The sequence below is a fragment of the Falco peregrinus genome, chromosome 6 (assembly GCF_023634155.1).
Source record: "Falco peregrinus isolate bFalPer1 chromosome 6, bFalPer1.pri, whole genome shotgun sequence".
Lineage (NCBI taxonomy): Eukaryota > Metazoa > Chordata > Aves > Falconiformes > Falconidae > Falco > Falco peregrinus.
In genome coordinates this window covers 21,214,731-21,239,943 of record NC_073726.1, presented here as the reverse complement: position 1 = coordinate 21,239,943, position 25,213 = coordinate 21,214,731, and the positions used below count along the sequence as shown (strand labels likewise).

Here is a 25,213-nt window from a genome sequence, read left to right as displayed (position 1 = left end):
TTCTTGTGAGCACTGTTCACTGACACAGTTATAAGGAATTCTCAGGCTTTTTCTCATGTCCTTTTTGACTTTTATATCTTCCCACAAATTCTCTGCAGCTGTTTATAACTATCAGTGATAGCTAGTTAAGAAAAGAAGTGATGAAGGATGTCAGGGCCCAGGTTTCTAGATTCACAGCCACTTCCAAGAATCAAGCTCAATACTTCCTGGTTGTTTCAAACTCCTCAAGTCTTTTTTTCAGCTGCTGACCCAATGACTCTGTACCTTCTGTGGATGCACACATGCTGATAATTAACCCTTTGCACTGGTTCCTCAATTGCTTTAGAGAGTTCTGGACCAATAAACTTCTCAGAATAATTCAAGAGAACTCAATAAGTGTTGATTTCATACCTGACCTAAAACTGTTTTGCAAGGCATCTATCACATGATAATATCTACACCGTAGGAGGACAGAAGAGATGCTGCAGGAGAAAGGCTGACCAGAAAACCCAAAAATAGTCCTCCATAAAGAAGCAAGTACAACAAGAATGGCTGCTACTTTGCTTCTTTTACTTATATGAGCTTCAGTGTGGGGCAGCTCCATAACCATCATCACTGCTAAGACAGAGGATGTCTCCTCTTTGCACCAAGTCCAGCTAACAGCCTTGGCAGGAGAGGATCTCTAGTATGAAATGGCCTCAAGGATGCAAAGAAAAAGGTAAGGGCTTTTACAGAAGAGCTTTTCAGAGCTACTGCAGACTGACAGTTTGGCTAATTCTTTCGTTTGGCATTCTCAGCAGTCATAAGCAAACATTGGACTGAATAAAGAGACTGGATAGTGATGGCCCCAGGAGGAAAGCAGATCTGTCCTTCCACTCCCAAGACCCAAATCCGCCTGCAATCTGCAGCTTCCACCGGCCACTGCAGGCAGCACCAGGAAACCATCATTAACACACCCACACTAACCTAGCCCTGCACTCTACAGCATGATTAAAAAGGGAGAAAAGGGGGAAGAAGAAAGATCAAACTCACCAACATCGGACTCTTTGTGGGTTTTGATGATTTCAGCCAATTCAAAATTTCCTGCAATGATGGCCACCTGAAAAGAGAGGGAGGGAAGACAGTTGAGCAGCTCCGAACAGCACCGACCCTGTGTTCACTTGCACGGATCACGCCATATGGACTAATAACAGCTGCTTTCTGTGGGGGATGCAAAGCCAACGATTGTTCTGCCTCAGCTCACCCAGTCAGTAACCCCGAGGTGAAAACACGCTCTCAGCACCGCAGGGAGAGCGTATGTCGATGGCTTGTGCAACAAGAGAGTGGCAAATAACTCGCAGGTCACTGTTCCCCTCTCCTCAAGAGCCTGGTGGCGATACACCTAACAGCTGCTAGGAATTAATCTTAGGTCTTGCAGATACTGATAAGATGTTCTCCAGCCTGAAGCTTTTCAGTGAATCCTAGTTAGCTGACAAAAGGCAACTTACCAACAACTGAGCTCCCTGCACGTCTCACCTGAACGGTCTGCAGGACTAACTCGTGCTCGCTCCAGGCTGCACTGGCCAAGGAACCACTTCCACTCAGAAAGCTGCAGCAGCAGCTTGCCCCAGTAAAGCCACGCCACGGCACTTTAGACCAACATTAAACATTGCTTTGCCCACCACCCATCCTGTAGTTTCTCTCCACAGGAAAAGCTTTGAAGAACTCAAAGGAACAAAGAAAGCTGAGAAGCTGAACATGGGTCTGCCAGCAAAACAGCCAAAACTGGTCTGGTCTTACTCCAGGAACTGCTTCCACAGATGCCTATGTCCTGGGGAACTGCAGAACACCAGCAGACTACACAAAGGTAGGTTAGTAAATGAGTAAGAGGAGAGAGACTGAAGTCCTGCTCTCCTGGAGCAAGACTTCAACCAGTAGACCAGCGACATCTCTTGAACTCTGTTGATTTCTTACATATTTGGGGAAGAAAAACCATGTCACAGCTAGTAAAGCAGAACAATCCACTGTTTTCAGAACAAGGTGAAAGACTATTCTTTTAACATGTGAAAGAACCACACTGAGATAGGTAGTAGTACAGGATATCCATCACCAGTCCTCAGGAAAATAAACTGGAAGAACTGTTCTGGACTGAACTGCTTGAGACCCATGTTTGAAGCCCCCCGTGAACTGCAGCCACCTCTGCCCTTCCCACCCCTCCCAGCACACCCAGTCCCCCCAGTCACTGCTGAGCTTCTCAGGATGGTGCCCTCACTCAGCAGCACCTGCAGCTGATTTGCAAATGAGAAGCAACTCCATCAAGTTGATTCTGCATGAAAACAAAGTACTGCTGCTCAGAACACGAAAACTTATGTAAGATCGGCTGAGGCAGAGCTGCAGGTTTTGCCTGTCCATGCTGGGACCATCACACATCCCTTTTCTTTATAAGTTAGGGTTGATATTCAAGACAAATATTTGATCAGGCAGGCAGCAGGAACCAAACCCTCCCAGCCACTGACAAAGTCAAGAGCAACACTAGCAGCTCCAGCTGTTAAACGTTTCCCTGCCCTCCTACAAGAACAGCTTTTAGAAATATGAGGTTCATTTGCATTTTACCACTAACTTGTGACGAAGAGATATATTTAACTTGGTGACTCAGTACAGCATGCACAGCTCTCTACTATGAGCCTTTATCAGCAGAAATAGTCTTACTATCCTCAGCTCAACAATGTTTATGTGATTTTTTTTCATTTACTGAAGCCCAGAATTTGTGCTCCACCTCCTCAGCCGGAGCTGGAAGCAATCAGTGATGGCTAGAAGAAAGGAAACCTTCTTTCTGCATTCAGGAAATTAGGCCACAGTAGCACAGAAAAATCGAACAAGAATCTCTGTTTTTCCCCAAGCTCACTTCAAATGGCGATCTTTCTCTGTCTCTCCTTATATATACGTTTATAAGGTCTGCTATCCTAAAGGTCACAGTCTTTGAGCAGGCAAAGAAAGCTTTTGTATAGAAGAGCAAATGACCTGAATTTGGAGGCATTTAAAAGCAAAAATAACCAAACTGAAAAATAAAAAGACTGGAAAGGAGAATTTAGAAAAAAAGAATTTGAACTTCAAAGTTCCTCAAACAAACAATTAATGTACGGTCCACCGTCTCTGTGAAAAATCCAAATTCAAAGTACAAATTATGAGTCTTATTAGATGCATATCTCAGGAATAATTCCTAAAATGTATGGCGAATGCACGGACTGCACCAGGAGCAGGTCCTGCTATTATACGCACGCCGGGTGTCCCTCCTGGCCTGGCTGCTGGAGGTGGGGGTCTCCCACTGCTGCGCCCACCATGCACGGGAGGTCCCAGTGCCAGGACAGCCAGCGCTGCAGGCAACAGAAGCTCCCTCTCTCCCTGCCTCGGAAATGTTACGACTTCCAGCAAAGGCGAGAAGAAACACACTGGATAAATCTGTTAAGAATATAATCTCACATAAATCCCTAGGATGGGAGAAGAGCCCTGCTGGGTATGTTTCTCAATCCAACTTGTAAAAGCAAAGGAGATGACAGGCTTTCATGCATTGCACTGTTGCCTCAGCTGGTGCTTCCCAGCACACCGGCTTCCCCAGCTATGAAACCACCATCAGCATTCCTGTGCCCTCCTGCTCGCTCCTGCCTCAGCACCACGTTGCTGCGTGCAGTTCTGCTGATGAAACTATTCAAGAGACCGCATGATAGGCCATATCAGTGCACGCCTCTAAGTTAAAAGCAACAGATTTCTGGGGACAAGTAAACAAGAAAAGGAAGTCTCAAGGATGGAAACTCCAGAAAACAGTTTATCTTTTATATATATATATTTCACAGCTAGCAATTTCAGTGCTTGTACACCAAAGCAGAAGGAATTGGTGACTATCAGAAAAAATAATCTGACTTCCTCACAGAAGCCTTATTTCAAGCAATAAGCCAGATGTTCCACATAGGAATGCCATCTTAACATCACAGCCAAGTTACTTATCCTGGTGCTGTCACAGAGACAGCAGATGTTGTGCAAAGGGCATTTCTCATCGTGTCTTGCCCTGATGCTATGAATGCAGATTCCGTCCTTCTGCAAGCCACAGGCTGAACAACGGAAACCTGCATTCCAGCTGCACAAGACATACAATCATATTATGGCTCTGGCACAGGGTTATTTTCTGAAATGCTGTAACACCTTGAGTCATTCCATAGCATGAGATCAAAGTGACAACGCTCTTTAGCAGCAATTTGCCTATTTTTATCTTTTTAGGCAAACTCAGTGGTTTCTAAAAGAAGGCGGGACATCTGAACAGGCTGTGCAGCACGTAATGTCATTGTACATATAAGGTCTTAAAAGTTAACAGCAGAAACCAGCAAGATCGTTTAAATATTCCTGGTAAGAGTCACAGCTCTGAGATTTAACCCAGGTTCTGTGGGTAACAGTACTGTGCCAACATCCCTTAAAAAAAAGGCCACTACACTGCATGAAACCATGAAAGGGTGACCCTCGTGGTGACACAGGCTGGCACCAAGCTTGGGCAACAACCGATGAGGATTCACCATGAACGCAGCAACATTGTGCCAAGGCGCAATAGTACAGAGGGGCCACCTGCAAACTGCTGCTGCGCAGCAGTGAAAGCAGCATCATATCAGCTAACCACTAACCCAGCTCTCAGACCACACCAGGGGTGTCCAGTCTTTACAGAAGAGAAACCAAAGGAACTCATTTCCACGTTGTCAAGGTCATTGGCACAGCTGACCAGGGTGCTGCCTCCTTGCTCCACCTAGCACAGGTTTCTCACAGAGGTATGCAATCACTCGTGTGCCACCAAACATAAATAGAAGATGCACAGAGACTGGTTAAACAACTTTAAACCATGGCGTTTAACTGGGGTTTCATCCTAGGCCTACTTTAATAATAATACTTATTTTTTCTTGTTCTGAATTGTCACTCTATATTCATATTAAAGGATCTGTTGTCTCTTTGCACTGATTTGAGACAAATGATGGAGAGCGAAGATGGATCTTGGAAGGATGTATTTTACTATGGGAAGACATTGTGTCTTTCAGCTCCAAAAGGTATCCCAAAGCGGTAGGGTGCTCGGACAAGCTTACATTACATGAAGAACTGATCCACTAAGAGCAGGAGCAGAGAGGCAGCACCTCCAGGCTCCCTAGCAAACTGGAAAGAAGCCCTGCAGACCAAGGCCCATGGCCTCTCTATGCCTGCTGTTGTCAGCCCATGTCCTCCACATGCTGCAGATGTGGATCTGCAGATGCCCAGGGCAGGGAAACCACCTCCAGGAGATACCACAGCTTCCCCCCAGCCCCAGGCAGGCAGCCCTCTTTGGCAGAGTTAACAAACCAGGCAGCTGCTGGCACTGCACAGGCACTGCGTGAGTCCCAGCCAGCAGTCCCACTCAGACTGTCCTGTGGGACATGACGGGAACTCCAGATCCCACTCCTGCAGTTTTTCTGAAGAAGGAAGAACTACAGCACAAAGAGATATGAAATCTATTTTGATGATCCTGCTGCCATGGCCAGGATCTCAGTCTTCCCATGGAGGGAGGGCTCAGGTAGGAATATCTCCAGGGATAAGAGTCTTGGCCAACCTGCGATGTGGTATTTTACACAGGAAAGGTGAAGAATATCTATCCTGAAGGTTAAAAAAAATACGGAGTCATTTTCCTGGCACAACAACAGTATGACAATGGGTACAATCACCTTGAACTTGTCCTCACAAGTCCGGACACTGCTATTTCTACCATTAGCTGCTCTTTGGTCCCTAAAATATCCACGGTAAAGCACCTGAATAGATGCCAAAGTGGCTCTGAAAACGGGGGTATGTTCACATATTTTCATACCTGAAAAAGTACACACCTCCACCACTGGAACCTCTAGCCTGAGAAGTGAAAGACACTTCCCAAATCAAACCAGCCTCCTTGTTGTTTGCTCCATACCAAAGCACATCATGTTCTCAGAAGTATTTCTCAGTTGCAGACTGCAACAATTAGAGAAGTGCAGACCTTCACTGTTATTATCCTACACGTGCAAAAAGCATCCGGAGCAGAGCGGGCAATGAGATGCAAAGGCAGGAGCAGAGCCATGAGGAAGGCAGGTGCGATGCAGCAGTGGCTCCAGGAGATGATGGGACGAGAAGGAAGCAATCGCCAGCAGTGCTGCTGGGCAAGAATGGAGCAGACCTTCTGTGGAAGAGGAGTGTAAAAGGTCTTATTAGGTAGGGTGCAGGCAGCCAGTTTAGTGTCACAACACATTCAAGCTACTCAGCTCTCCTCAGAAGCATCTGTCAATATGCCAGATTATTGTCAATTATTCCTGTATCACTTTACACAAGACTTCTCAAATTATTGAGGCTTTCCATTGTTGATTATTTCCTACCTCTCCATTACCCCAGATAATGGAGAGCAAAATGATTCTTTTTGATCATCACACTTTATTTAATCAGGTAGCACTGCTCTAGTCTGGACTTTTATCAAAGTTGCCTACCTTTACTTGGCCAGGCAGACTCCAAACATGTTCTATATTTGTTCTAGATTTCCAGAAATCTGGCAGTCCTACTAGGTCAATCCTACTGTTCACATATGGCAGCTCCATCTGGGCTGCCATATGAGCAGAAACTCTAGATACATTCACGGCAACGTGTGCTGCCATTACATTGCACAGATGCAGCTAGTCTGATGCTTTCAGGGAGCGTCAGTGGGGTCAGTCACTCTCTGACTACGATGTAGACCCAACACTTACTGGAAGCAGCAGACAGACCTCCTGTGCACGAGCTACACAGCTGATCTGGGACAAATGCATCTCAGATGCCCTCTATGCCTGCAAACCACGCATGCCATCTGTACGCAGTGGACCCAATACTTCCTGGAAACACCCAACTTGCAGTTGATGGGCTGTACAGCAAATGATGATTTATTTTTTCCTACGCAGCAAGCCCTTGATTTAGAAGAGGCACTTCAGCCAGGCAGCTAGGCTAACATTCTGGCACTAAGCCTACAAGGAGTATCTGGAAATGGTCTGCATCAGGCAATGGGTAACTGTAAACATATACGAGAAACAAAAAATGTCCAAAGGTGCAACCATTCGGCTCTAGGCTAAAGAGGGACAGAGAAATTTCTCAGTATTTTCAGAAGATGCACATGGAGCTACTGGAATAACATGAAGATTCTCCTAATGAGATGCATCACAAAACTATCCTAAAGAGAGGCAGATGATGTTGTGATCTCCTCCATCAAAGGGAACAGGCACTTTCTGAACTCTGAGTGCTTCTGGGAAGCAGGAACAAACCTTAGGGCACCTCAGAGCCATTATGTTCAGGAAGCCTTTGAGCTGGAGGAGGAGATGTGACCTCCACACTCCGAGGAGTGAGTCTCACTGACTTTTCCAGCAGGGCTGATAACCATCAGTACAGGCTATAAGGAGAAGAGTGCTGAATTATCCAAGAAATACTGGTACAAGTACCACCAGCAGCCTTGGCACAGAGGTGTCACCCCCTGCACACCCTACTATGACTGTTGCAGGCCATGGCAGCAATGTGCTGGGCAGCCACGCAGGCTGACAAGTGTGATGTCCTGGAGGTCACAATTTCCATTAATTTGTTGTGCTGTGAAAGGCTCTGGAAATGAGCTTCAGCTTCCTGCAGAGACCAAAGGTGGGTTGGTAGCATCTCCTGAAAGTTCAGGAAAAGATTCTGCAAGGGAAGAATGACAGATTTGGCCAGAGCCAGGATAGCATCTGCCCAGAAACCTCCCAGGGCCACAAAGCATGCCTTAAAAAAATCAAATCAAAGTTACTTGTCACAGAAAGCTGAATGCAAGGTCCATGTGTGGTCAGCACCTGGGAAAAAAAGAGTACCTCAGACACAGGAGAGAGGGGAGACATCTCAGGATATTTCTTCTCTGCCTTGTTCAGATGGAGTCATGAGAAATGGTGCTACCTAGAGCAGGCAGAACAGGGTAAAGAGGACAGGCCAGTCCTCTTGGGAAGAGTGGGTCAGTTTTGGTCTCTGGTCCAGCCAGCACTGAAAGATGCTCTCAAGGGACTGGACAGTATGTAGATATGTATCCAGCATGGTCCTCACCACCAGAATTAGAGATGGGTCCGACAGACCTTCTGAGAGCTACCAGACTCAGCCTGAAAGATGGGGAGATGGAGTGCTTCCTGTACAAAGCAGAGACTTTTGTGTAACATCTGTAACTGGAGTGAAACTGCTGCAGGTCAGGGAAGATTTCAAGTCAGCAACATCATCTGGATAATCGAAGCTGAGATGGCATCTGACTCAGAATTAGATCAGTCTCACACTGAAAACTGGAGGAGGAGTGGGAGGGAACCAGGAGGCCAGAAACCTGATCAATTTTTACAAGACAAACTTCAAGTGAAAAGAGAGAGAAAACAAATCAAATAAAATTAGGATAAGAAGCCTTGAGAGAGTAGGTAAATAAAAGAAAAAAAAAAACAAACAGAAATTCATCAGGCAAATGAAAGCTGCTCTTTAGTAAACAGGCTGCCCTGTGCCTGGAGCACCGCACAGGCACATACCTCTGGATGCCTGCAAAGGCAGGAGAGGGGGACATGCATCCCTGCGCAGGGTGGTAAGGCTGGGACACTTCTCATTCAGCACAGGCACTCACTCTGTGAGCGTGCCCACGCTCAGCCTCTTGCAAAAAACAACCTCCAGCCTGTTACACGATGACAGAAAATCATTCATAGCCAGATAATCTTCTCATGGTCTGCAATCTTTTAGTCCAGCAACAGGAAGCCCAGAGTTCAACTATATTGTAATTAATAAAAGCAGCTAAATAAACCAGTAATCTACCAGGAGAAAACATTTTAAATCTATCACAAAGAAGAAAAGGCACAGGTCTGTCCTTGGTCCATCATGGACACAGATGATGCAACTGCGGACAGCCATGTGGAAAGAGGCAAGAAGGCAGGTGCCTAGTAGGAATGGAGGAATGCATCCTTCCCAGATGATGAGGCCCACGGAGCAGAAACCTCCCAGCTATAACAAAGGAAGATGGCAGGCAGCATTTGCTAAATATAATTAATATTCAAACAGTTAAGTCCTGGTAAGTTATAGAAAGTCTTGAAAAAAGGAATGGAGGAACTTCGCATACACATTAAGATACTGGGTCTTGGAAAACTGGAGAAATTCCAGGCAACAGGAGGACTATCAGTGTTCTTAAACACTTCAAATTATGAAAAGCGTTGACCTCAGAAACCATGGGCCGAGGCACCTGGCATCAGTCCCAAGAAAGGGCTATACTCTAGATTAAAGTGGAAGCACTTCTAGGAAAAAACCATGCTCTATCATTTCCCTAATTTCTTTATGAAAACTGAACTCCTGTTTTTTTTTCCTTTCCTCTTTTCCTCTGCTTTCTTTCCTGGTTCTTTTTCTACCAAGAAGCCAGAACTTGTCTTCATATTTTCAGTTATCGTTATTCATACCTTTTCCCCTCTCGTTGCTTCACAATTCCTTCTTTTTCCCCTGTCTAGGTTGATATTCTTATTGCTTTCATTCCTTACTGCACCTTCTTCTCATCTCATTAGCTTTCTTGCTATTCAAAATATTTTCAAAAGTATCACAATATTTTATAAGTAATATAGCCTAAGAGGCATTACCTATACTAATAATACCTAGTTAGCTTTGTAAAATCTTCACAGAGGCCACGTATGGTACATTAAGAACACTGATGCATATTTAGCATTTAGAATGCTTTTCTGAAATATTTTCTCCTGCATACCTTATGCCAGTTTTGACACCATAGACTCTGATTAGATTTTATTATTGTTTTACTGATGATTCCCCTAGTTTGGGGAAAGTAAACCAAAAGCATAATACAGAGTTTGATTGACAAGTTTATGAGTCTGGCTGACAGAAGCAGCAATGTCTGATATCAGAAAGATGAAATCCAGTACAATCTAGTACAAGCTGTTACAACTGGAATGGAGAAATCAAATACATCAATACAAGGTAAAGAATATCCACAGGTAGGCGTTGTAAAGCAGAAAATGTGTGATAACAGCCGTAACCCCAAACTGAACACAAGCCAAGAAAATGGTGACATTGCATAAAGAGAAATTTAATTTTAGGAGGTATTAACAAGATGATGAGGATCCACCTGGACTGATATGTCGAGTTTGGGGACAAAAAACAGTTGGAAAAGGCTTTGGAAACCTCAGCCACTGAGGAAAGACTGACAGAAGTAGGTTTGCTCACCTCAAATCTTAAAAGTATTAAAAAAAGCTGGTGATCAATTATCCTACCAGTCCACTGCTGGAAGAAGAAATATGCTTACTGTGCAAAAAAATATCATTAAACCCTAGGAACAAATTTCTGATTTTCTCAGCACAGAGGAGCACTGAGAAAAATCTACTTTGACTGAACATAGAGTTTGACAAAACATTTCCAGGGCTGATTACCTGCTCAAACTCGGTAGAAAAAGTGGTATCTTGACCTCCATTCAAGATGTTTCTGCCCAGAAATATACAACACATTTACCTTTCTCCATGACAGTATATCTAGATTGCATCCAGAAGAGATAGAAAGATATGTGTGTGCGTGTGTATAATTTATCATGTATCATTTATCTTGCTCAAAACGTATTTGTTAATGTAGAAATAGCATCAAGCAGGACATTACTCAATGGTATTGCTCAGGTTCTTGGTCTAAACCAACCGTGTGCTAGCAATGACCACCTAGACTAAGGTATCGATGCTGAGGGTAAAACTGAAAGTGCACAAAGTCTGGTGGGACAGCAGGGTACTGCTGCAGCAGAACATGAGCCCAAGGGCAGCCAAGGTGTGGAAAGGGCACAGCACACCGCTGCAGGAGGTGAAACAGTCTCAGAAAGCTGGCATGCAAAGCAGGGAAAAACTTCAGCATAAACTCTCAGAACAACTACTGTAGCCATAAAGACTGATTGAAAGTATCAATTAGAAATACGTGGGAATTCGGTGATGAACTCTGTATGTGGCAGTAGGACCTGTGCAAATGTACTAGGTCACTCCTAGAGCCAAGGTTGAGACAAACAGAGGAACAGAGGAAGATTCACTCGATGGACACAAAAGTGATCCAGTAGCTGTAAAAGCCTTTAAAATGTGAAAGTTAAAGGAGATCAAACTATTCTACTTCTCAGTGGAGGCGAGATGATCACTGTGCATAGGTGCTAAGGTATGGGGAAGAAATCTAACTGCAAGGCTTTCCAATTACTACAACACACACAAGAGCTAACAACAGGCTGATTAAATTAGGCAGAGCAACACTGAGGTAAAAGATGACTTCCAGCAGCAGGGGTAATTAGACAGCTTAAGAGGAGAGGTGGCAGACCCCACCACATGTATGCGAGGAGCACAGAGCCCACAGAGCCATGTGTCGCAGCCCTGGGACTGGGGAGGATGGGTTTGCCTGCACCCCACATTGGTATTTCCAGCCCTGAATCAAGACCAAGTTTGCACTACAGAGGGTTGATGACTTTTTATTTCCAGGAGGAAGAGGAGGAGGTCACTTTACCTACAGTTCCCAACAGACTTAAAGAGAAATGACAATTTAAAAAAAAAAAAAAAAGAGATGTCACCCATAACAAGCAATGCTTGTTATGTATTTGGCACATCAGAAAAGCTGAGCACTGCAGATGCAACACCTCTTCTGTATCTGGAAAAGCAAGCAAGGTGATGAGAACAGTCACTGAGCACCCCAAAAGGTGTTGAGCCCAGCTCAGCTCCACAGTCAAGCCCAGAAGTGCCCATCTTACCTGTGGAAACAGTGGTCACTCTAAAAGTAGCAAATGGGCACTGCAGTCACGAATAGTTTATTTTTGTTGCAAACTACGCTTTTAAAATCTGGATTATGAGCAAGTTTTTAATTAATCTGAATAAGAAAGGTTAGAAGAAGCTGGGTTACTATATTACCTAATCATTAAGCACAACAAAAAGCCTAAGCACAGATAGTAGATTTCTCTGAGGTCCCAAACTTCAATCCACTGTAACGTTAAAAGTTAACAAACATACTTTTAAATATTAAGAAAAATGTTTTCCCACTCAGATAGCAAATGCATTAAGTTTGTGGAAAATGTGCTGTGATTTTAATACATAACAGGTTGGATAACCACTCCAGCGTCAACAGGAACTCCACACCTCCATAAATTATTTTTATTTCTACTATAGTAGAGCTTGAACGCAAAATCAGTAGGCTCTGCACACAGTTACAAAAACCTGCAACCCTTACAATCCAAATGTTTGACAAGAGAGAACAGATGGGGGAGGACAAGGTTACTGTTGTAGCGATGACAAGAAAAATATGGAGCTTATTAATAAAAATAATGCTATAGACGTTCTCACATCAGCTAAAATTTTTGGCATTAGTTAGGACTAAATCCTTAAAACATGGCAAACAGCAGCTGTTGTTTCTGTGCTTTACACATGTTGAGGAACAAAGGCAGCTAACTAGCAAGAGCTTACAGCTAAGCTAACTAAACTGTACAATATCAACTAGCTTTACCACTTCCTTCCAAGTATTCTTTAACACTGAACCCTTATAAACTACTTAAGAATTAAATTTATTAATTTATATGACATCACAAGATATGATGTCATTAAGAAATTAGAAATCCAGACGCTGTCAGCTAAAATTTAATTTAAATTAGGAAAAATCACAGTTAACTGAAGACATTCTTTAACAAAATCACTCCATTTGAGAATATTCTGTTGCCTGGGCAACATGACTACAAATTGCAGAGTTCAGACCATGATGCCTATTTTAAACCAACAAGATACAAATCTTTGAAGAAAATACATCTAACAACCTGTTTGTATTGTACCAAAAAGCTGATACAAATGGTATGTTAAGATAACATCAAAGTGTAAAACTCTAAAGATTTAAGAAGGACCATTCAAAGTGTTATAAGGCCCAATTATATACATGGCAGATGCAGTAGAGGTGAAGGAAGGTCAAGGTGCAAAACAGGGATACAACAAGCAAGGTGTGCAAAGAGCAAGGGAGCCACAGGAACACACATTACAACGCGCTCTCACCAGGAGCCGGTTGAGCGCTTTGGCACAGCCGGAGAGCTTTAGCACCACAAACGCCGGAGGGTTTGCTGTCTTTTGGCTTGAGCTTTTTACTCCACCATTGGCTGTGATCATGCAGTAAATACCATCAAATCAGCAGATCAGTTGCGCCTTGTAAAAGTGACACATACAGCATTTGGGGCAGTATCTGCCTTTGTGCCCAGTTCTGAAAACGGTTTATGAATCGCCTTTATTTTTTGACAAAGTGCCAGAGATCTGCAGACCATGAGCTGAGCCACGCTGCCAAAGACCTGCTAGGAACAATCTCAGGCATTAGTGCTGAACTCTGATCATCTGTGACGGTTCTCAGATGCCTGGAAGAGAAGGGAAGTTACAACCAGCTTTAAATATGCAGCACTGGGAGAGGAACATTGCACTCTAGACCAGGCAGCTTAATTTTATGGTCTGGAAAAAAGCTGGCCAAAGCAGATCATTTGTAAACGGAGATGACCAAACAACAGCAAGCTGTAAAGAGCAAACCAGATTTAAGGGATCCAAGTTACTTCTAGGAGAGGGTAGCAGGCCAGGCTTTGCGAAGAGCGAAGAAACTGAAGATACCACATAGCTGTCTTCTGCAAAATTCTGACAGCCTTATGTGACAGTCTCAGAAACAACAAATTAAATCTAGCTGAAACTCCTGCCAAGTTATGAAAAACTGATTAGAAAACTAGTTCATGACTAACTGTCAGACTAAAAATGTATGCTAAATGAATTTTACAGGACCCTACCCCAGGTTCAGTAGTACTCAATTTTTCCATTAGCCACCTGGATGATGGAGTGCAGAAAACGCTTATTAAATTCTTAGATGAGACTAAACTGAAAGAAGACGCAAAGTCATTAGAGGATTAGAATTGAAATAATTGTTGAAAACTCAGGAAATAGGCGGGAGTGGGAAGATGTGGTCAATTGAGACAAAAATATCGAGTTTATGTACAGGGATTACAGAAGACGGAGCCAACCTCTTCTCCGAGGCATACAAGGAGCAAGAGTCAATGGGCACAAGGTGTAATGGGACAAACTGGGCATAACGAAAAGGCTCTTCAGCAGAGGAACGGCCGAGTATGGGAACAAGCTCCAAGGCTGGAGTGCTCCAGGCATGGGGACTTCCCACACCTGGCTGAGCAATGCCCCCAGCACCCTCAGCAGCCATGGGGCCAGCCCATCTGAGCAGGAGGAGAGACACCCCTGGGTCTCCCCAGCCCCAATGGCTCAGCAAGTCCAGGCACAAACGCACACTGGGAGACAGCAGGCAGCAATCCTGCTGGAGGTGATCTACAGAATGCAGGATTGCAAGCTGAAATTGAGTCAACAAAGTCACATTGTGGCAGAAAAGGGAAAACATACCAGGACTTACAATTAGCAGCCTTACCTCTAACTGTGATGTAACCCCTCTGCTCTGTGCGGAACCAGCTGGGTTTCAGCTGGAGGCAGCTACTTTTAGGAACAGAGTTAAATAAAAGATATAGGGAGAATCCAGAGTAAAACAGCAGTAACGATCAGATGCAGATGATGCTTTCAAGGTCTCTGCAGGAAAGCCTGCATGCTCTGGGACATTCAGCCCAGAAGACTGGGTGGGGAAGGGGTGATCTGACTGTAAAAACAGAAAGAAGTCAGCTGCAGCAAGGACAAAAATCATCTGTTCTCAATAACCATGGAAAAGTAATGGGCTTAAATTTCAATTTAAGATTCATGTCAGATGTCAGAAGATGCTTTCTGAGAGTGCACACAGTTATAAGGGCAGAAGCAGACCACAGCACTCAGCACAGTGGGCGCTCACAAGTGGGTGAGCAAACACCAGGAATAAAACTTTCAGAGCTGATCCTGGGTGAAAGGGAAAGAAAAGACCCCCAAAATGACACCTCTGGTTCCTTAGTCCTAGCTTTCTACTGCCTTCCTCAATGGGGTGACTGGCTGTGAATGAGGGGAATGCAGGAAGATTGTCTGCCCTGATCCTCGGAAGGAGTTCAGTGTGGTCTCCTGCAGCATCTTTATTGCAAAACAGGACAGGGATGGTTTGGGCAGGTGGACAATGAGGTAGGTGGAAAGCTGGCTCGACCACCAGACTCAAAAGTGGGGTGGTGGCCCATACAGAGTGCAGGTGGTAGCTGATTATGAGCCCATTCCTCAGGTATGGAGATGGTCCCTTTTGGTACCTTCATCGACAGCCAGGATGGTAGCAGGGAGATCCCTGCCACCAGCCTTGGGAGCAGCTGGCAGGCAGAAGGGCAGGGCTGCTTGTCTGCGGGACTCCCCAGGCTGGAGAAATGGACCAAGAGGGACTGGTGGGGCTTGGCCGGGAAAAGCACTGAGCCTGGCCCATGAGCTGCAGCAGCCCTGTGGCTTCTCCCAAAAGGCCTGGGGCATCCCAGGGCCTCTCAGACCCGGTGCCATCAGCACCCTCAGACAATGGAGGCTGAGCGCCTCCCAGGCAGTGATGGCCCAAGGGCAGCCAGTGGGGTGAGGGCAGGGGTTGCCATCCTCTGCTCCACACTGGCGAGACCAGCTGGGATACCAGGGCCAGGCTGGGCTCGCCAGCACAGGATGGACATTGCAGTACTGTGGCAAGTCCCATGGGCACCTCGAGATGGTCGGGGCTGGAGCGTGGGAGGGCCTGAGCGTGGGGTTTGCTCAGCCCACAGAGGAGAAGGCGAAGGGGAACCCAGTGCACCACAGCCAGAGCAGCTCTGCATCAACAAAGCCTGTGCTAGTTACAACAAGAAACTTTGGGTTTGTTTTTTGGGTTCTTTTTTTTTCGGTTGGTTGGTTTTTGTTGTTTTTGTTTGGGTTTTTTAGGTAATCATGTTATAAGTAAACAAACAGAAAGCCATACCACACACCCCAAAAATCTGTTTAGAAGAATTTGGGGGTGGGGGGGCCAGAAATCACAAAAACGTGGCAATCAAAAGGACACACAACCACAACTTTTTCACACAAAAGCAGCAGCTCTGATTGAAATTTAACAATTACATTAGAAGAAACTTGAATCAACTACTTGCATACTATTTTTATATTCTGCAAATGACAACCCTGTATGTGTATAAATGGAAATGTTCAACCATGAGTATCATGAGGACAAAGAAACTTGTACTAAATTGACATTTACTGATCATTAAAGAAAAACTTGTCTGCACTTCTAACCTACATCAGATGTGTTTGGGATGAGCTAACACAAACGATCCCATAGCTCCACTGGCATACAATTTCAACAGGAAAGAAATTGCAATCTATGTTTAGTTTTGGCTCAACACCAGTCACCTGCTCACATACATAAGCAAACCTTTAGATCAATATGAAAGAAAATTCCGAGTTGCTTTTATTTAAATAAATAACACTGAATTATTACCTCTTGATAATTAAAACTTACAATGCTGAGTTCACATTTTGATAGGTCCTCACAGCCATTTTTATTGGCTGTAAAAGTTGTATTTACAAAAGACTCACACATTTCTAATAATTTTCCAGTGTATACCTTGGGTAAGTAAATAGTCCAAAGCAGAGTGGAAATCAGAGACAGATGGTTAAACCATACAACCAAGATGCAGTCTACAGGTAATTTTTCTTACATGCTATGATTTTGGTACTATAAGCAGCACATAGGCACCAAGAGCACTGGGGCCTCACATGGGTCAGCCCTTATCAACCTGAAACGTTGCTGAGGAGACAAAGGAAAAGCCACCTTTGACTTTGGCCAAGTGATGTGATTTGTGGAAAACACAGGTGAGAAGTCTCCATCCAGAAAAGGCATGTCAAAGGAGCAGTAAAGTGTCTTCCATTACCACTGGGAAAGGAGGATTGGAAGAACACATGCACAAAGAAAGATGGCTTACCAGTGACTGTACACCCCCGTAAACACAGATGTGAACTAGAAACACCCCAGTACCCCATCTGTCTCCCTTTGAACTATCACAGGAGCCCAAGCTCATTGCCATATCCCCTCTCCTTCCAAATCTGAACACAAAAGGTAGAGCATGCCCCTCATCATTTCAGATCCTCTTCCACCTCAGAGGAAGAAGTCAGTGCCTCAGCGGGCTTTGGGCAACGCAGATACACAATAAGCCAGCATGTGGATGAGGCCGCTTGAGAAACTGCAACAGCTCACCCACCCTGCACGTACGTGCGTGCTACCAATGACACTGTGGCAGCTGCACCCTTGCTGCAGAGGGGTCCTGAAGTCCTTCCTGCGTGCACCAGCTGCAGACTGCTCCACCAGCACAACTTCAGCTCTGAGATGCCACAATAAACAGTACCTAGGGAAGGCAAGGTCCAAGCTCTAGTGTGGACACCTAGAAATATCAAGGGTGAAAATATTCAACAAGTGATTCTGAAGTCATTTGGGCACTGAACACACTCCTCTGATGAAGGCTGGAGCTTTCACTATAGCCAGTTACAGCAAGGTCTGTCACATGGCCATTGCGGTTGACCCACAGACCTTCCAGGAACATATGGGGCAGCGTAAGGAACTTCCAAAACTTTCCAGACAAGAAGGATCCATCTTGACATTGAGAACACAAAATTCAGGCTCCATGTTAGAGATGTGAGGTTTGGGAAGGAAAACTGGGAAGTTAACACTGTGAACAAGATAAAACTTGGATGCTTCTTAGAGGGAAACTGCTGGCACCTCTAACAGGCCACTGAAAAATACAGTGCGAGGCAGGTGACGACCTGACCGTAAGGACTTAAGATTGTTTCTACTTTTTACCCGGGGGTAAAGGCAACTGGAAAACCGACTTTTATTAAACAAAAGGTGAAAAAATTACTCAGAGGTTCAAAGTGTAGGGTTGCCAGCATACAACACCTGGTTTAATACCATCAGAGTACTGGGTTCCTGAGAAAGAAAACACTTAAGTGAGTCCTTAAGACATCTGAAAGCCAGGGAGGAAAAGTACAGCAAGACCCGATGCACTGACGAGACTAGCCAAGGGGTTAGAAACCAGAGGACTCAACCCAGCTAAGGCAGGGTCTTACCCCCAGCTCACACCAGTTACATAAAACATCTGGGACTGATGGGGACACAGATGCACAGGCACATGAAGCAGAAACAAACCGTTTGGTACAGCTACTGAGCAGCAGCGGTTTAGGATTCTCCTGCTGTTTACAGGGAAATCTCAATGTGGAAAAAAGCAGGGTTCCTGTGGTGGCAGCAAGTCTCCAGCCCCACACCACAAGGCAGACTGCTGAGACACAGGAGTGGCACAGACGGCCCAACCTCTTTGATACAGAGGCAGGAAAACCAGCAGTTCCTTGTGTCCTCTGAGAAGAAGTAAGACAGATGGAGCCTTCCATGTCTCATCTTTATGTGTATAGAAATTAGGACATTACAGTATGTATGGGTGGACAGTTAGATGGGGGGAAAAAAAAGGATGGTTAGGCTCAGAGAGTGGTTGTTAATGGGTCATTCTTTATCCAAAGGCCAGTGACAGGTGGAGCATCACAGAGGTCATCAAGTCTACAAGTGACAACAAACTGGGGGAAATGGTCAACATCCACAAGGCAGGGCTGCCACCCAGAGGGACCTGGACAGGCTGGAGGAATAGATCAGCAGGACCTCCAGGAAATTAAAAAAGCACAAATGTAAATTCTGTTTTTGGGAAAGAAGCAGTTTTGGTAACAACACAGACTGGGGAGCAGTTCAGCAGAAAAGAAAAGGTCCTGGAGGTCTTGGTAGATAGCAAGCTGGATTAGAGCCAAGGGGACAGTGACTTCGGCAAGAGCAGAGGGTATCTCCTTCCCCCTCGCACACCAGATAAGAAATGGTTTTATGGGGTCTTTGTTATCAGTGGCAAGTTGAACTCCAGTGTGACACAGGAAAGCTGTTCCATATGGCCTGTCTACACCACCAGGTGTGGATCATCATTCTGATTAAGTTCAGCTTGCAAAGGTAAATGATTTCATTTCCAAGTCAAATCATGTGATTTGCATGCTCAGAGAGGGACACGGTCATTTCACAGAATTTGAAAGGTCTTCTCTTTTGCAATCACTCTGTCAACCTGGCATTGAGGAAAGGGAAAACAGAAACCCAACATACTGCAGTTGAACAGCAGCTAGCACTTAACATTTCCATAAAAAACACAAGAAACTGCAGACAGGCTGACCTGGACGACTTTGAGCTATCAGTCCCATGCAAGAAAAAGACTGACGCAGTGAGAGTGAGTAACCTTATTATAATATTAAAAAAGCATCTCTTGAAGAACAAGATTTAGAGACAAGTCTTCACTCTCCTAAGAGACAAAACATTGCCTAACATTGCCACCCTGAACTTAATGAATACAGGATTTCAGCTCCCTGGGATCCCGTACAAATCACTGGTGGGAGGGAAGATGCCACTGACTCAGCCACCATTCACAGTGTTTGCACAACTGCCTGCCTATATGCCTGTCCACAAGTTCCAGTCCTCTGCTGGGTACCTTCCTGCTGTTTAAATGGGATGGTGCGTTCATCACATCAACAACGGCAACAGCCAGTTTTCACAGTCCTGGCTTCAGCGCCTGTCCTTCCCATCACAGGCTCCTGGCCCCATGGCATGCTCCAGCAGCCAACACCCCAAGTTCAGTCAGTGAGCACCTCAAGGCACGTGAGAGGTTGGAGAGACAACCAGTGCTTTGGCAGCACTTGTTTCTGATCAATGATACTGCTAAAGCAGCTGGAAGGAGGGGGAGGCGGGGGGGGGGAGCAGTGACAAACAACTTTATTTTCATCCAGTGCATTTTGAGTATGCAACACCCTACCTGAAAAATGACGGCTCCATCCTTCTGTGATAAGACCGTACTTGGATGAGGCTGGGGAGCTTTGGGAAGGACTGCATCTGCACAGGGGACTCTCTTACACAATTTACGGATGTATGGATGAAAAGCCAGCTAAGAGCAATTGAAGACAGATGTAGGTACAAACTTGGCTCAGGAAAAGAGAGATGCAGATTGCCAGAAGCTAGGAAGATACTCTGGGAGAATTCTCACCCCAAAGCCACCCTGCTCTTCCGCTCTTCCCTGAAGCCTACCACCAGCCACAAAGAGGTGAGACTGCTCCCAGCCCTCCTGCCCCACCACACAGGCCAGGCACTGCACTCCACGAATGGGTGTCAGGCCCCTTTGCAACAGGAGGAACTCAGAGAGAGAGAGGTGGTGTGCTGCCCCAGGCCACAAGCACACTGACATGCCTTAGGGAAGATAACCAAACAATTACAACTTCTAAACCCTCTAAATTACTCAGTGCTATCTCAAGCCATCTCGGGACACTGACACCAAGCTATCTGATTAACAACAGCAATCAAATTAACAGGAAGTATGTGCAGTAAACTGACTAAATAGCCACACAGCAGCAGATGTATTTTACGGGAGCTCCCAGCAGCCACAGAACTGTGGGGTAGCACACACTCACTCTTACAGGCTTGGCTCTCCTCTGCCATGCTGAAACTCCATCCTAGCAAGCCAGCACCCCATTACCACATGAAGATGGAACGTGAGAAAGCACCAGACTTTGCAGCAACAGTGACTTAATGACATGCTGAAGTGTCAAGCAAGCAATCCAAGCAGGGATTGGGAGTGTTTCTGTTTGAAAGCTGGGAACCGAAGGCAGCACACCACACTAATACCAAATTCTGGTTTGGATTTGCCAATAAACAAACCGATTGGATTACCAATGACAGTTTCCATTCTCAGGAACAGAAACTTCCAATAAGTTGCACTACTTCAAAAAGAAAGAGGCAAACACCGGTCTTTCCTCATTAAGATCCACTAGGACCAGGCAAGACATGAGCAAAATCAGAGCAGGAGCCATTTGCCTTCTTCCATCACCTGCTACACCATGTTCTACAAATGCTCAAAGCAAAAAGATTGCACTTTCTCCATCTCCTGATTCCAAAAGTTGAGCTCATCTCAAAAGGGAGGCAGCAGTTTCCTGCAAGAAGCCTTTCCCTGGGAATAAATATTTTTACACTAAATTGGAGAGCAGTCAGATGGGACCATCCTCAATCCCCAGAGCAAAGCTCCACGGAGAACAGCAGCCTCTGAGCAAAGCAGACCTTGCCACATCATGCCCTTTCCAGATCTACTTCCAGAGGCGGGAGATAACACAGAGCAGATAGAGGAAGGTTCGAGCTATGGTGGATTTGCGCAGAACAAGGCTGTCCACCCTGGGCTGAGCTCCAGCATCCTTCAGCATTTGCTGTGGTTAGCAAGGCCCCACCAGTCACTCAGAGCAAAGCTGCAGTGGCACACACCCACGGTCCCCAGGCCACTGTGGAGGGGAGGACAAGCCTCCCTCCTCTGCCACCAGGCACCCACATGGCATCATACAAGTGACGCTCCTAGCTACAAAGCTCCCCCAGCTATGACCAGACAACCATCACTTAATAGGTGAATTAATTGCATGGCATAAATCTCAAGTTCCTGCATGTGACAAAAACCAGACCATCTATAAGGATGCTCACTTTGACCTTCAAGGCCCTTTTTCCTCTTGGCATCCAAGCCAACATGTAGCACAGCTTGTGGGGAACATGGTCTCAGTCTTAATAAAGAAATTACTTTTAAACAAGACTATAAGCTATGTATTCATTTCCTGAAACTATGTAAACATTTTTAGCTCCTCACACTGTACACACAAGTGATTCAGAACTGATTATCTCTATATGTCTGCTTGATTCCTATATACAATCATGGTAAGTACACACATGAGTACTGCATACTCTTTAGGACAGGATGCTTAGTTTGCATTAAAATATACTTAAATTTTAAGTGAAATATCTTCATGCAGAATGGAACATCACTGCAGCAGCTTGCAGCAGGGTGTTCAGGGAGAATCACGGCTGGTTCACCAGAGCTGCCAGCAAGCGGTCAGGTCAGAGGATGCCTTTGGGTCCCCAGCATACAGCGCACACACTGCACAGGGATTTGGTGCCTTCCCAGTAAAATTTGTCCCTTGGCACGCAGGAGGCTCACTAGAGATACCCAGTTCTTCTGCACAGGAGGCAACACCAGTGCAGCATGACCCATTGTGGCAGATTTCCAGCACATGCAGAACATCTGCCCAGGAATTCCCTGCCCACCTCTCCAGGATCTGTTGCCACTCCAATGGCAGCCATACATGCACAACAAGAGCGACTGTGTCTATAAGAAGGCTCCTTTCTCACAGGGGCCACGCACGATGTTTGCAGGGACTGCATGACATCATTGTGGTCATCACACTTGCAACTCTGTGGCCTAAAGCCACTATAAACAACACCAAAGGGGAAGCAAAAAAAAAGCATTTCTAAAGGGCTAATAATTAGCAAGCTCATCTGCAGCCACCCAAGCTGGTATATGAGTAAGACACTGACAGACACTCTCTGCTCTCGAGGGACACCTGAAGATTAGGACATTGAGTCACAACAGTTCTGAAAGGTCCTCAGGCAAATGACTGTGCCTTAATAAGAGCAAAAACAGGATGGCCATTCCAAGTTCAAAAACTTTTTAAAAGGGCAAAGCAGATGGGAAGAGACCTTTTGCATCACAGGCTGCAGCCTGCAGGCATTCACTTCCCATGATTTGCAAACTTATGGAAGGCATCACACTGCAAAATGACAGAGTTGCCCTTTTCCACCTCTGTTACCCAGCATACTTACTAGAAAGCTATTCCAGAGTTTCACGTCTCTTGTGGCTAGAGGTCTTCTAACCTCTAGTTTAAGTTTATTAACAGCAAGTTTAGGTGCTTTCATTTCTGTGGCAACACTGTCCTTTATTTCTAAGGATTCTCCTCATTCTCTACCATTTACTGCAACATTTCTGCAGACAGCAAAAACATTTCCTTTCCATCTCCACTACACACAACCAGAAAGCTCTTTCATTCTCCCACCATAAGATACCACTTTCATAGCCCTTTGCATGTGTACCACGTGTTCTCTTTCCTCCCTCCTGCTCCAGCAATTAAGTTGGTGTCAGAACAAACATCCCGGATCAATGGTTTTGTTCCAGTAAGCTTTACCCCACACATGCCCCAGACACGTTGCAGAGGTTGCCCTTGTCAGGGGCCATGAGGAGCTCTGCGGGAGGAATGAGGCCTGGAGCTTGCTGCCTCACCTGGAACGCTGTCTGGCTGTTGTAGTTGCGAATCTCTTTGCTTGCACCGCGGAAGAGGAGAACCCGAGCGCAGCTCTCCTGTGAAAACAAGCAAGGGGGAAAGGGGAAGAGACAAATTAGCACTGCAGGTTGGTGACAACAAAGCAGCAAACCCTGTGGTTTCATCGCGCTCAGAAAGCCTCCTTCAGCAAGAGCAAGTAAGGATGCTCAACCCCTACCAACTGGTCACCCCAACCCCAGGATGATTGAAGTCCACCTGTGTGTGTGCAGCTCTGGGGCACTGGCACCATGGCCATGCCCAAACATCATTCCAAGAGCACAGGCACAGCAGTCACACACATTCCCAGGTATTGCGATATCCCTAAAGCCTTCTATTGATTTTGTTTTGAATTCTCTGTGCTTCTAAACGATGTTAATTCAACAAGTTTATGAGCCCCTGTATGCTTTAATGCTGCTTTACCCACCCATCCCCGTGGGCAGGCACCTGGGTACAAGAGCCCTTCATGTGCAGAACGTACCTACAAGCCACAAATCGCCCTCCATGTACTAGTGCCTATGGCAAAACATATCACTGTTCAGTTGTTAAAGCATGGACACCTCAGAAACTGAAAATTCCCTTTATAGTGAAAACCCACATAATACAACATACAAAAATCTCTAAGAATGAAAAAAACCTACAGTAGAAAACCTTAGATACTGACATCCACATTTCAGAAAGAAAATAGTGGGTGTATAAGAGTAGAGAGGGCTCTGCCACCACCCTCAGTTTCGCTCTCCTGAACTAAGGTTAGCAAAGACATGAAAATAAAAGAGAAATTGCCCCCTATTTGCCTGGACAGTCTTCTTCACAGTTCAGAAATTAGCACTCAGAATTTAGCACCACTCATAAGAAGGACGAGACCCCAGTCCACGTGCCCTCCCAAAGTAGGGTGAAAGCCCCAGGATGTGTGCCTAACAAGCCCTGCTTGTGGCACACACCCACCTCACATTAAATGTGAGCACCTGGGCCAAATTAGCACTCTCCACCCAGGCAAACTGCTCCCTCCCAACCAGTAACGGGGGCTTGCTGTGAAGTAGGAACAGGAACCAGAGGGAAAATTACAGAACACATTAGGCAGTAAATTAGCAAAAACTTCTCAGGAATGGGAACAGATTAAACCATAGATGCTTCTCTAGCCACCTGGCTCTTGAGAAATCCAAAACCAGACTTGCTACAAACAGGAGGAGCCTCATCCCAGGAAAGGTGGATACAAGCACCTTTCTGGGTCTGGGAACAGTAATAGCAATGAGAAGGTGCTCCAGGCCGATGTGTTTGCTTTATCTCAGGCAGGCTGGTGCCTCATCTATACTTTCTCATTCTCATGCCCCAAATCACACAGATGTACCTGGTTATAGAGAGCACAAATGTGAAGAGCGGTGTTTCCTGAGGCATTCTGTGCAGTCATATCGGCTCCATAGAAGAGAAGATGCTCCAGGTGCTGAACATGGCCATAGCGACATGCCTGCTTGAAACGCAAAATGGAAAAAAGAAAGAAAAAAGGAAAATCAGGGAGCAGCAGGAAGATGACAAATCCCATAACATCCTCTGCTGGATTCATCCATGCTAGAAAAGTTGATTCAGGCTGGACCTGTAACCTGAAAAGTCCTATTAACATGCATGGAGACACACTGCTGCTCCTTACAGCAATATACACCTGAATACTTATTGGACAAATTATCTCTAGATCAATGGCAGATTTTGGATTCACATCATACTGGTACCAGAGCCTTCTCCATAATTATCTGGTGAAAAGAAGCCCTGAAGCACAAGCAAGCAAAGAGGAGGACAACAGCCCAACATCTCTAGTTAACTGGTGTGCTCTTTTCCTCTAGGTTTGGTCCATCTTGGGACCAGCCATCCTCAAAGATCTGCCAAGGCAATGTAGGATGGAGGCAGGAAGGAGGACAGTCATATCCAGTAAATCGAGATCACAAATACAAACCTGTTTTTTCATTCTCATCCTTAGCTGTGCCAGTGCTCATCCACCTTGCAGGGGGTTGACAGCTGTGTGCTTTGGGAGGCCGCGCACCCAAAGACAACCTATCCTCATGATGGTCCAAGACAAGGGGGCTCGA

The 25,213-nt window shown here is 45.4% G+C and overlaps 1 protein-coding gene across 1 annotated transcript in view; it reads right to left on the bottom strand.

Annotated features, from left to right (window-relative positions):
• Positions 1-25,213, bottom strand: part of SHANK3 (SH3 and multiple ankyrin repeat domains 3) — a 368,446-nt gene that overhangs the window by 249,976 nt on the left and 93,257 nt on the right. Inside the window, 3 exon segments of the mRNA XM_055807431.1 lie at positions 1,012-1,078; positions 23,099-23,176; positions 24,484-24,600. Coding sequence (XP_055663406.1) covers positions 1,012-1,078; positions 23,099-23,176; positions 24,484-24,600 — 262 coding nt within the window.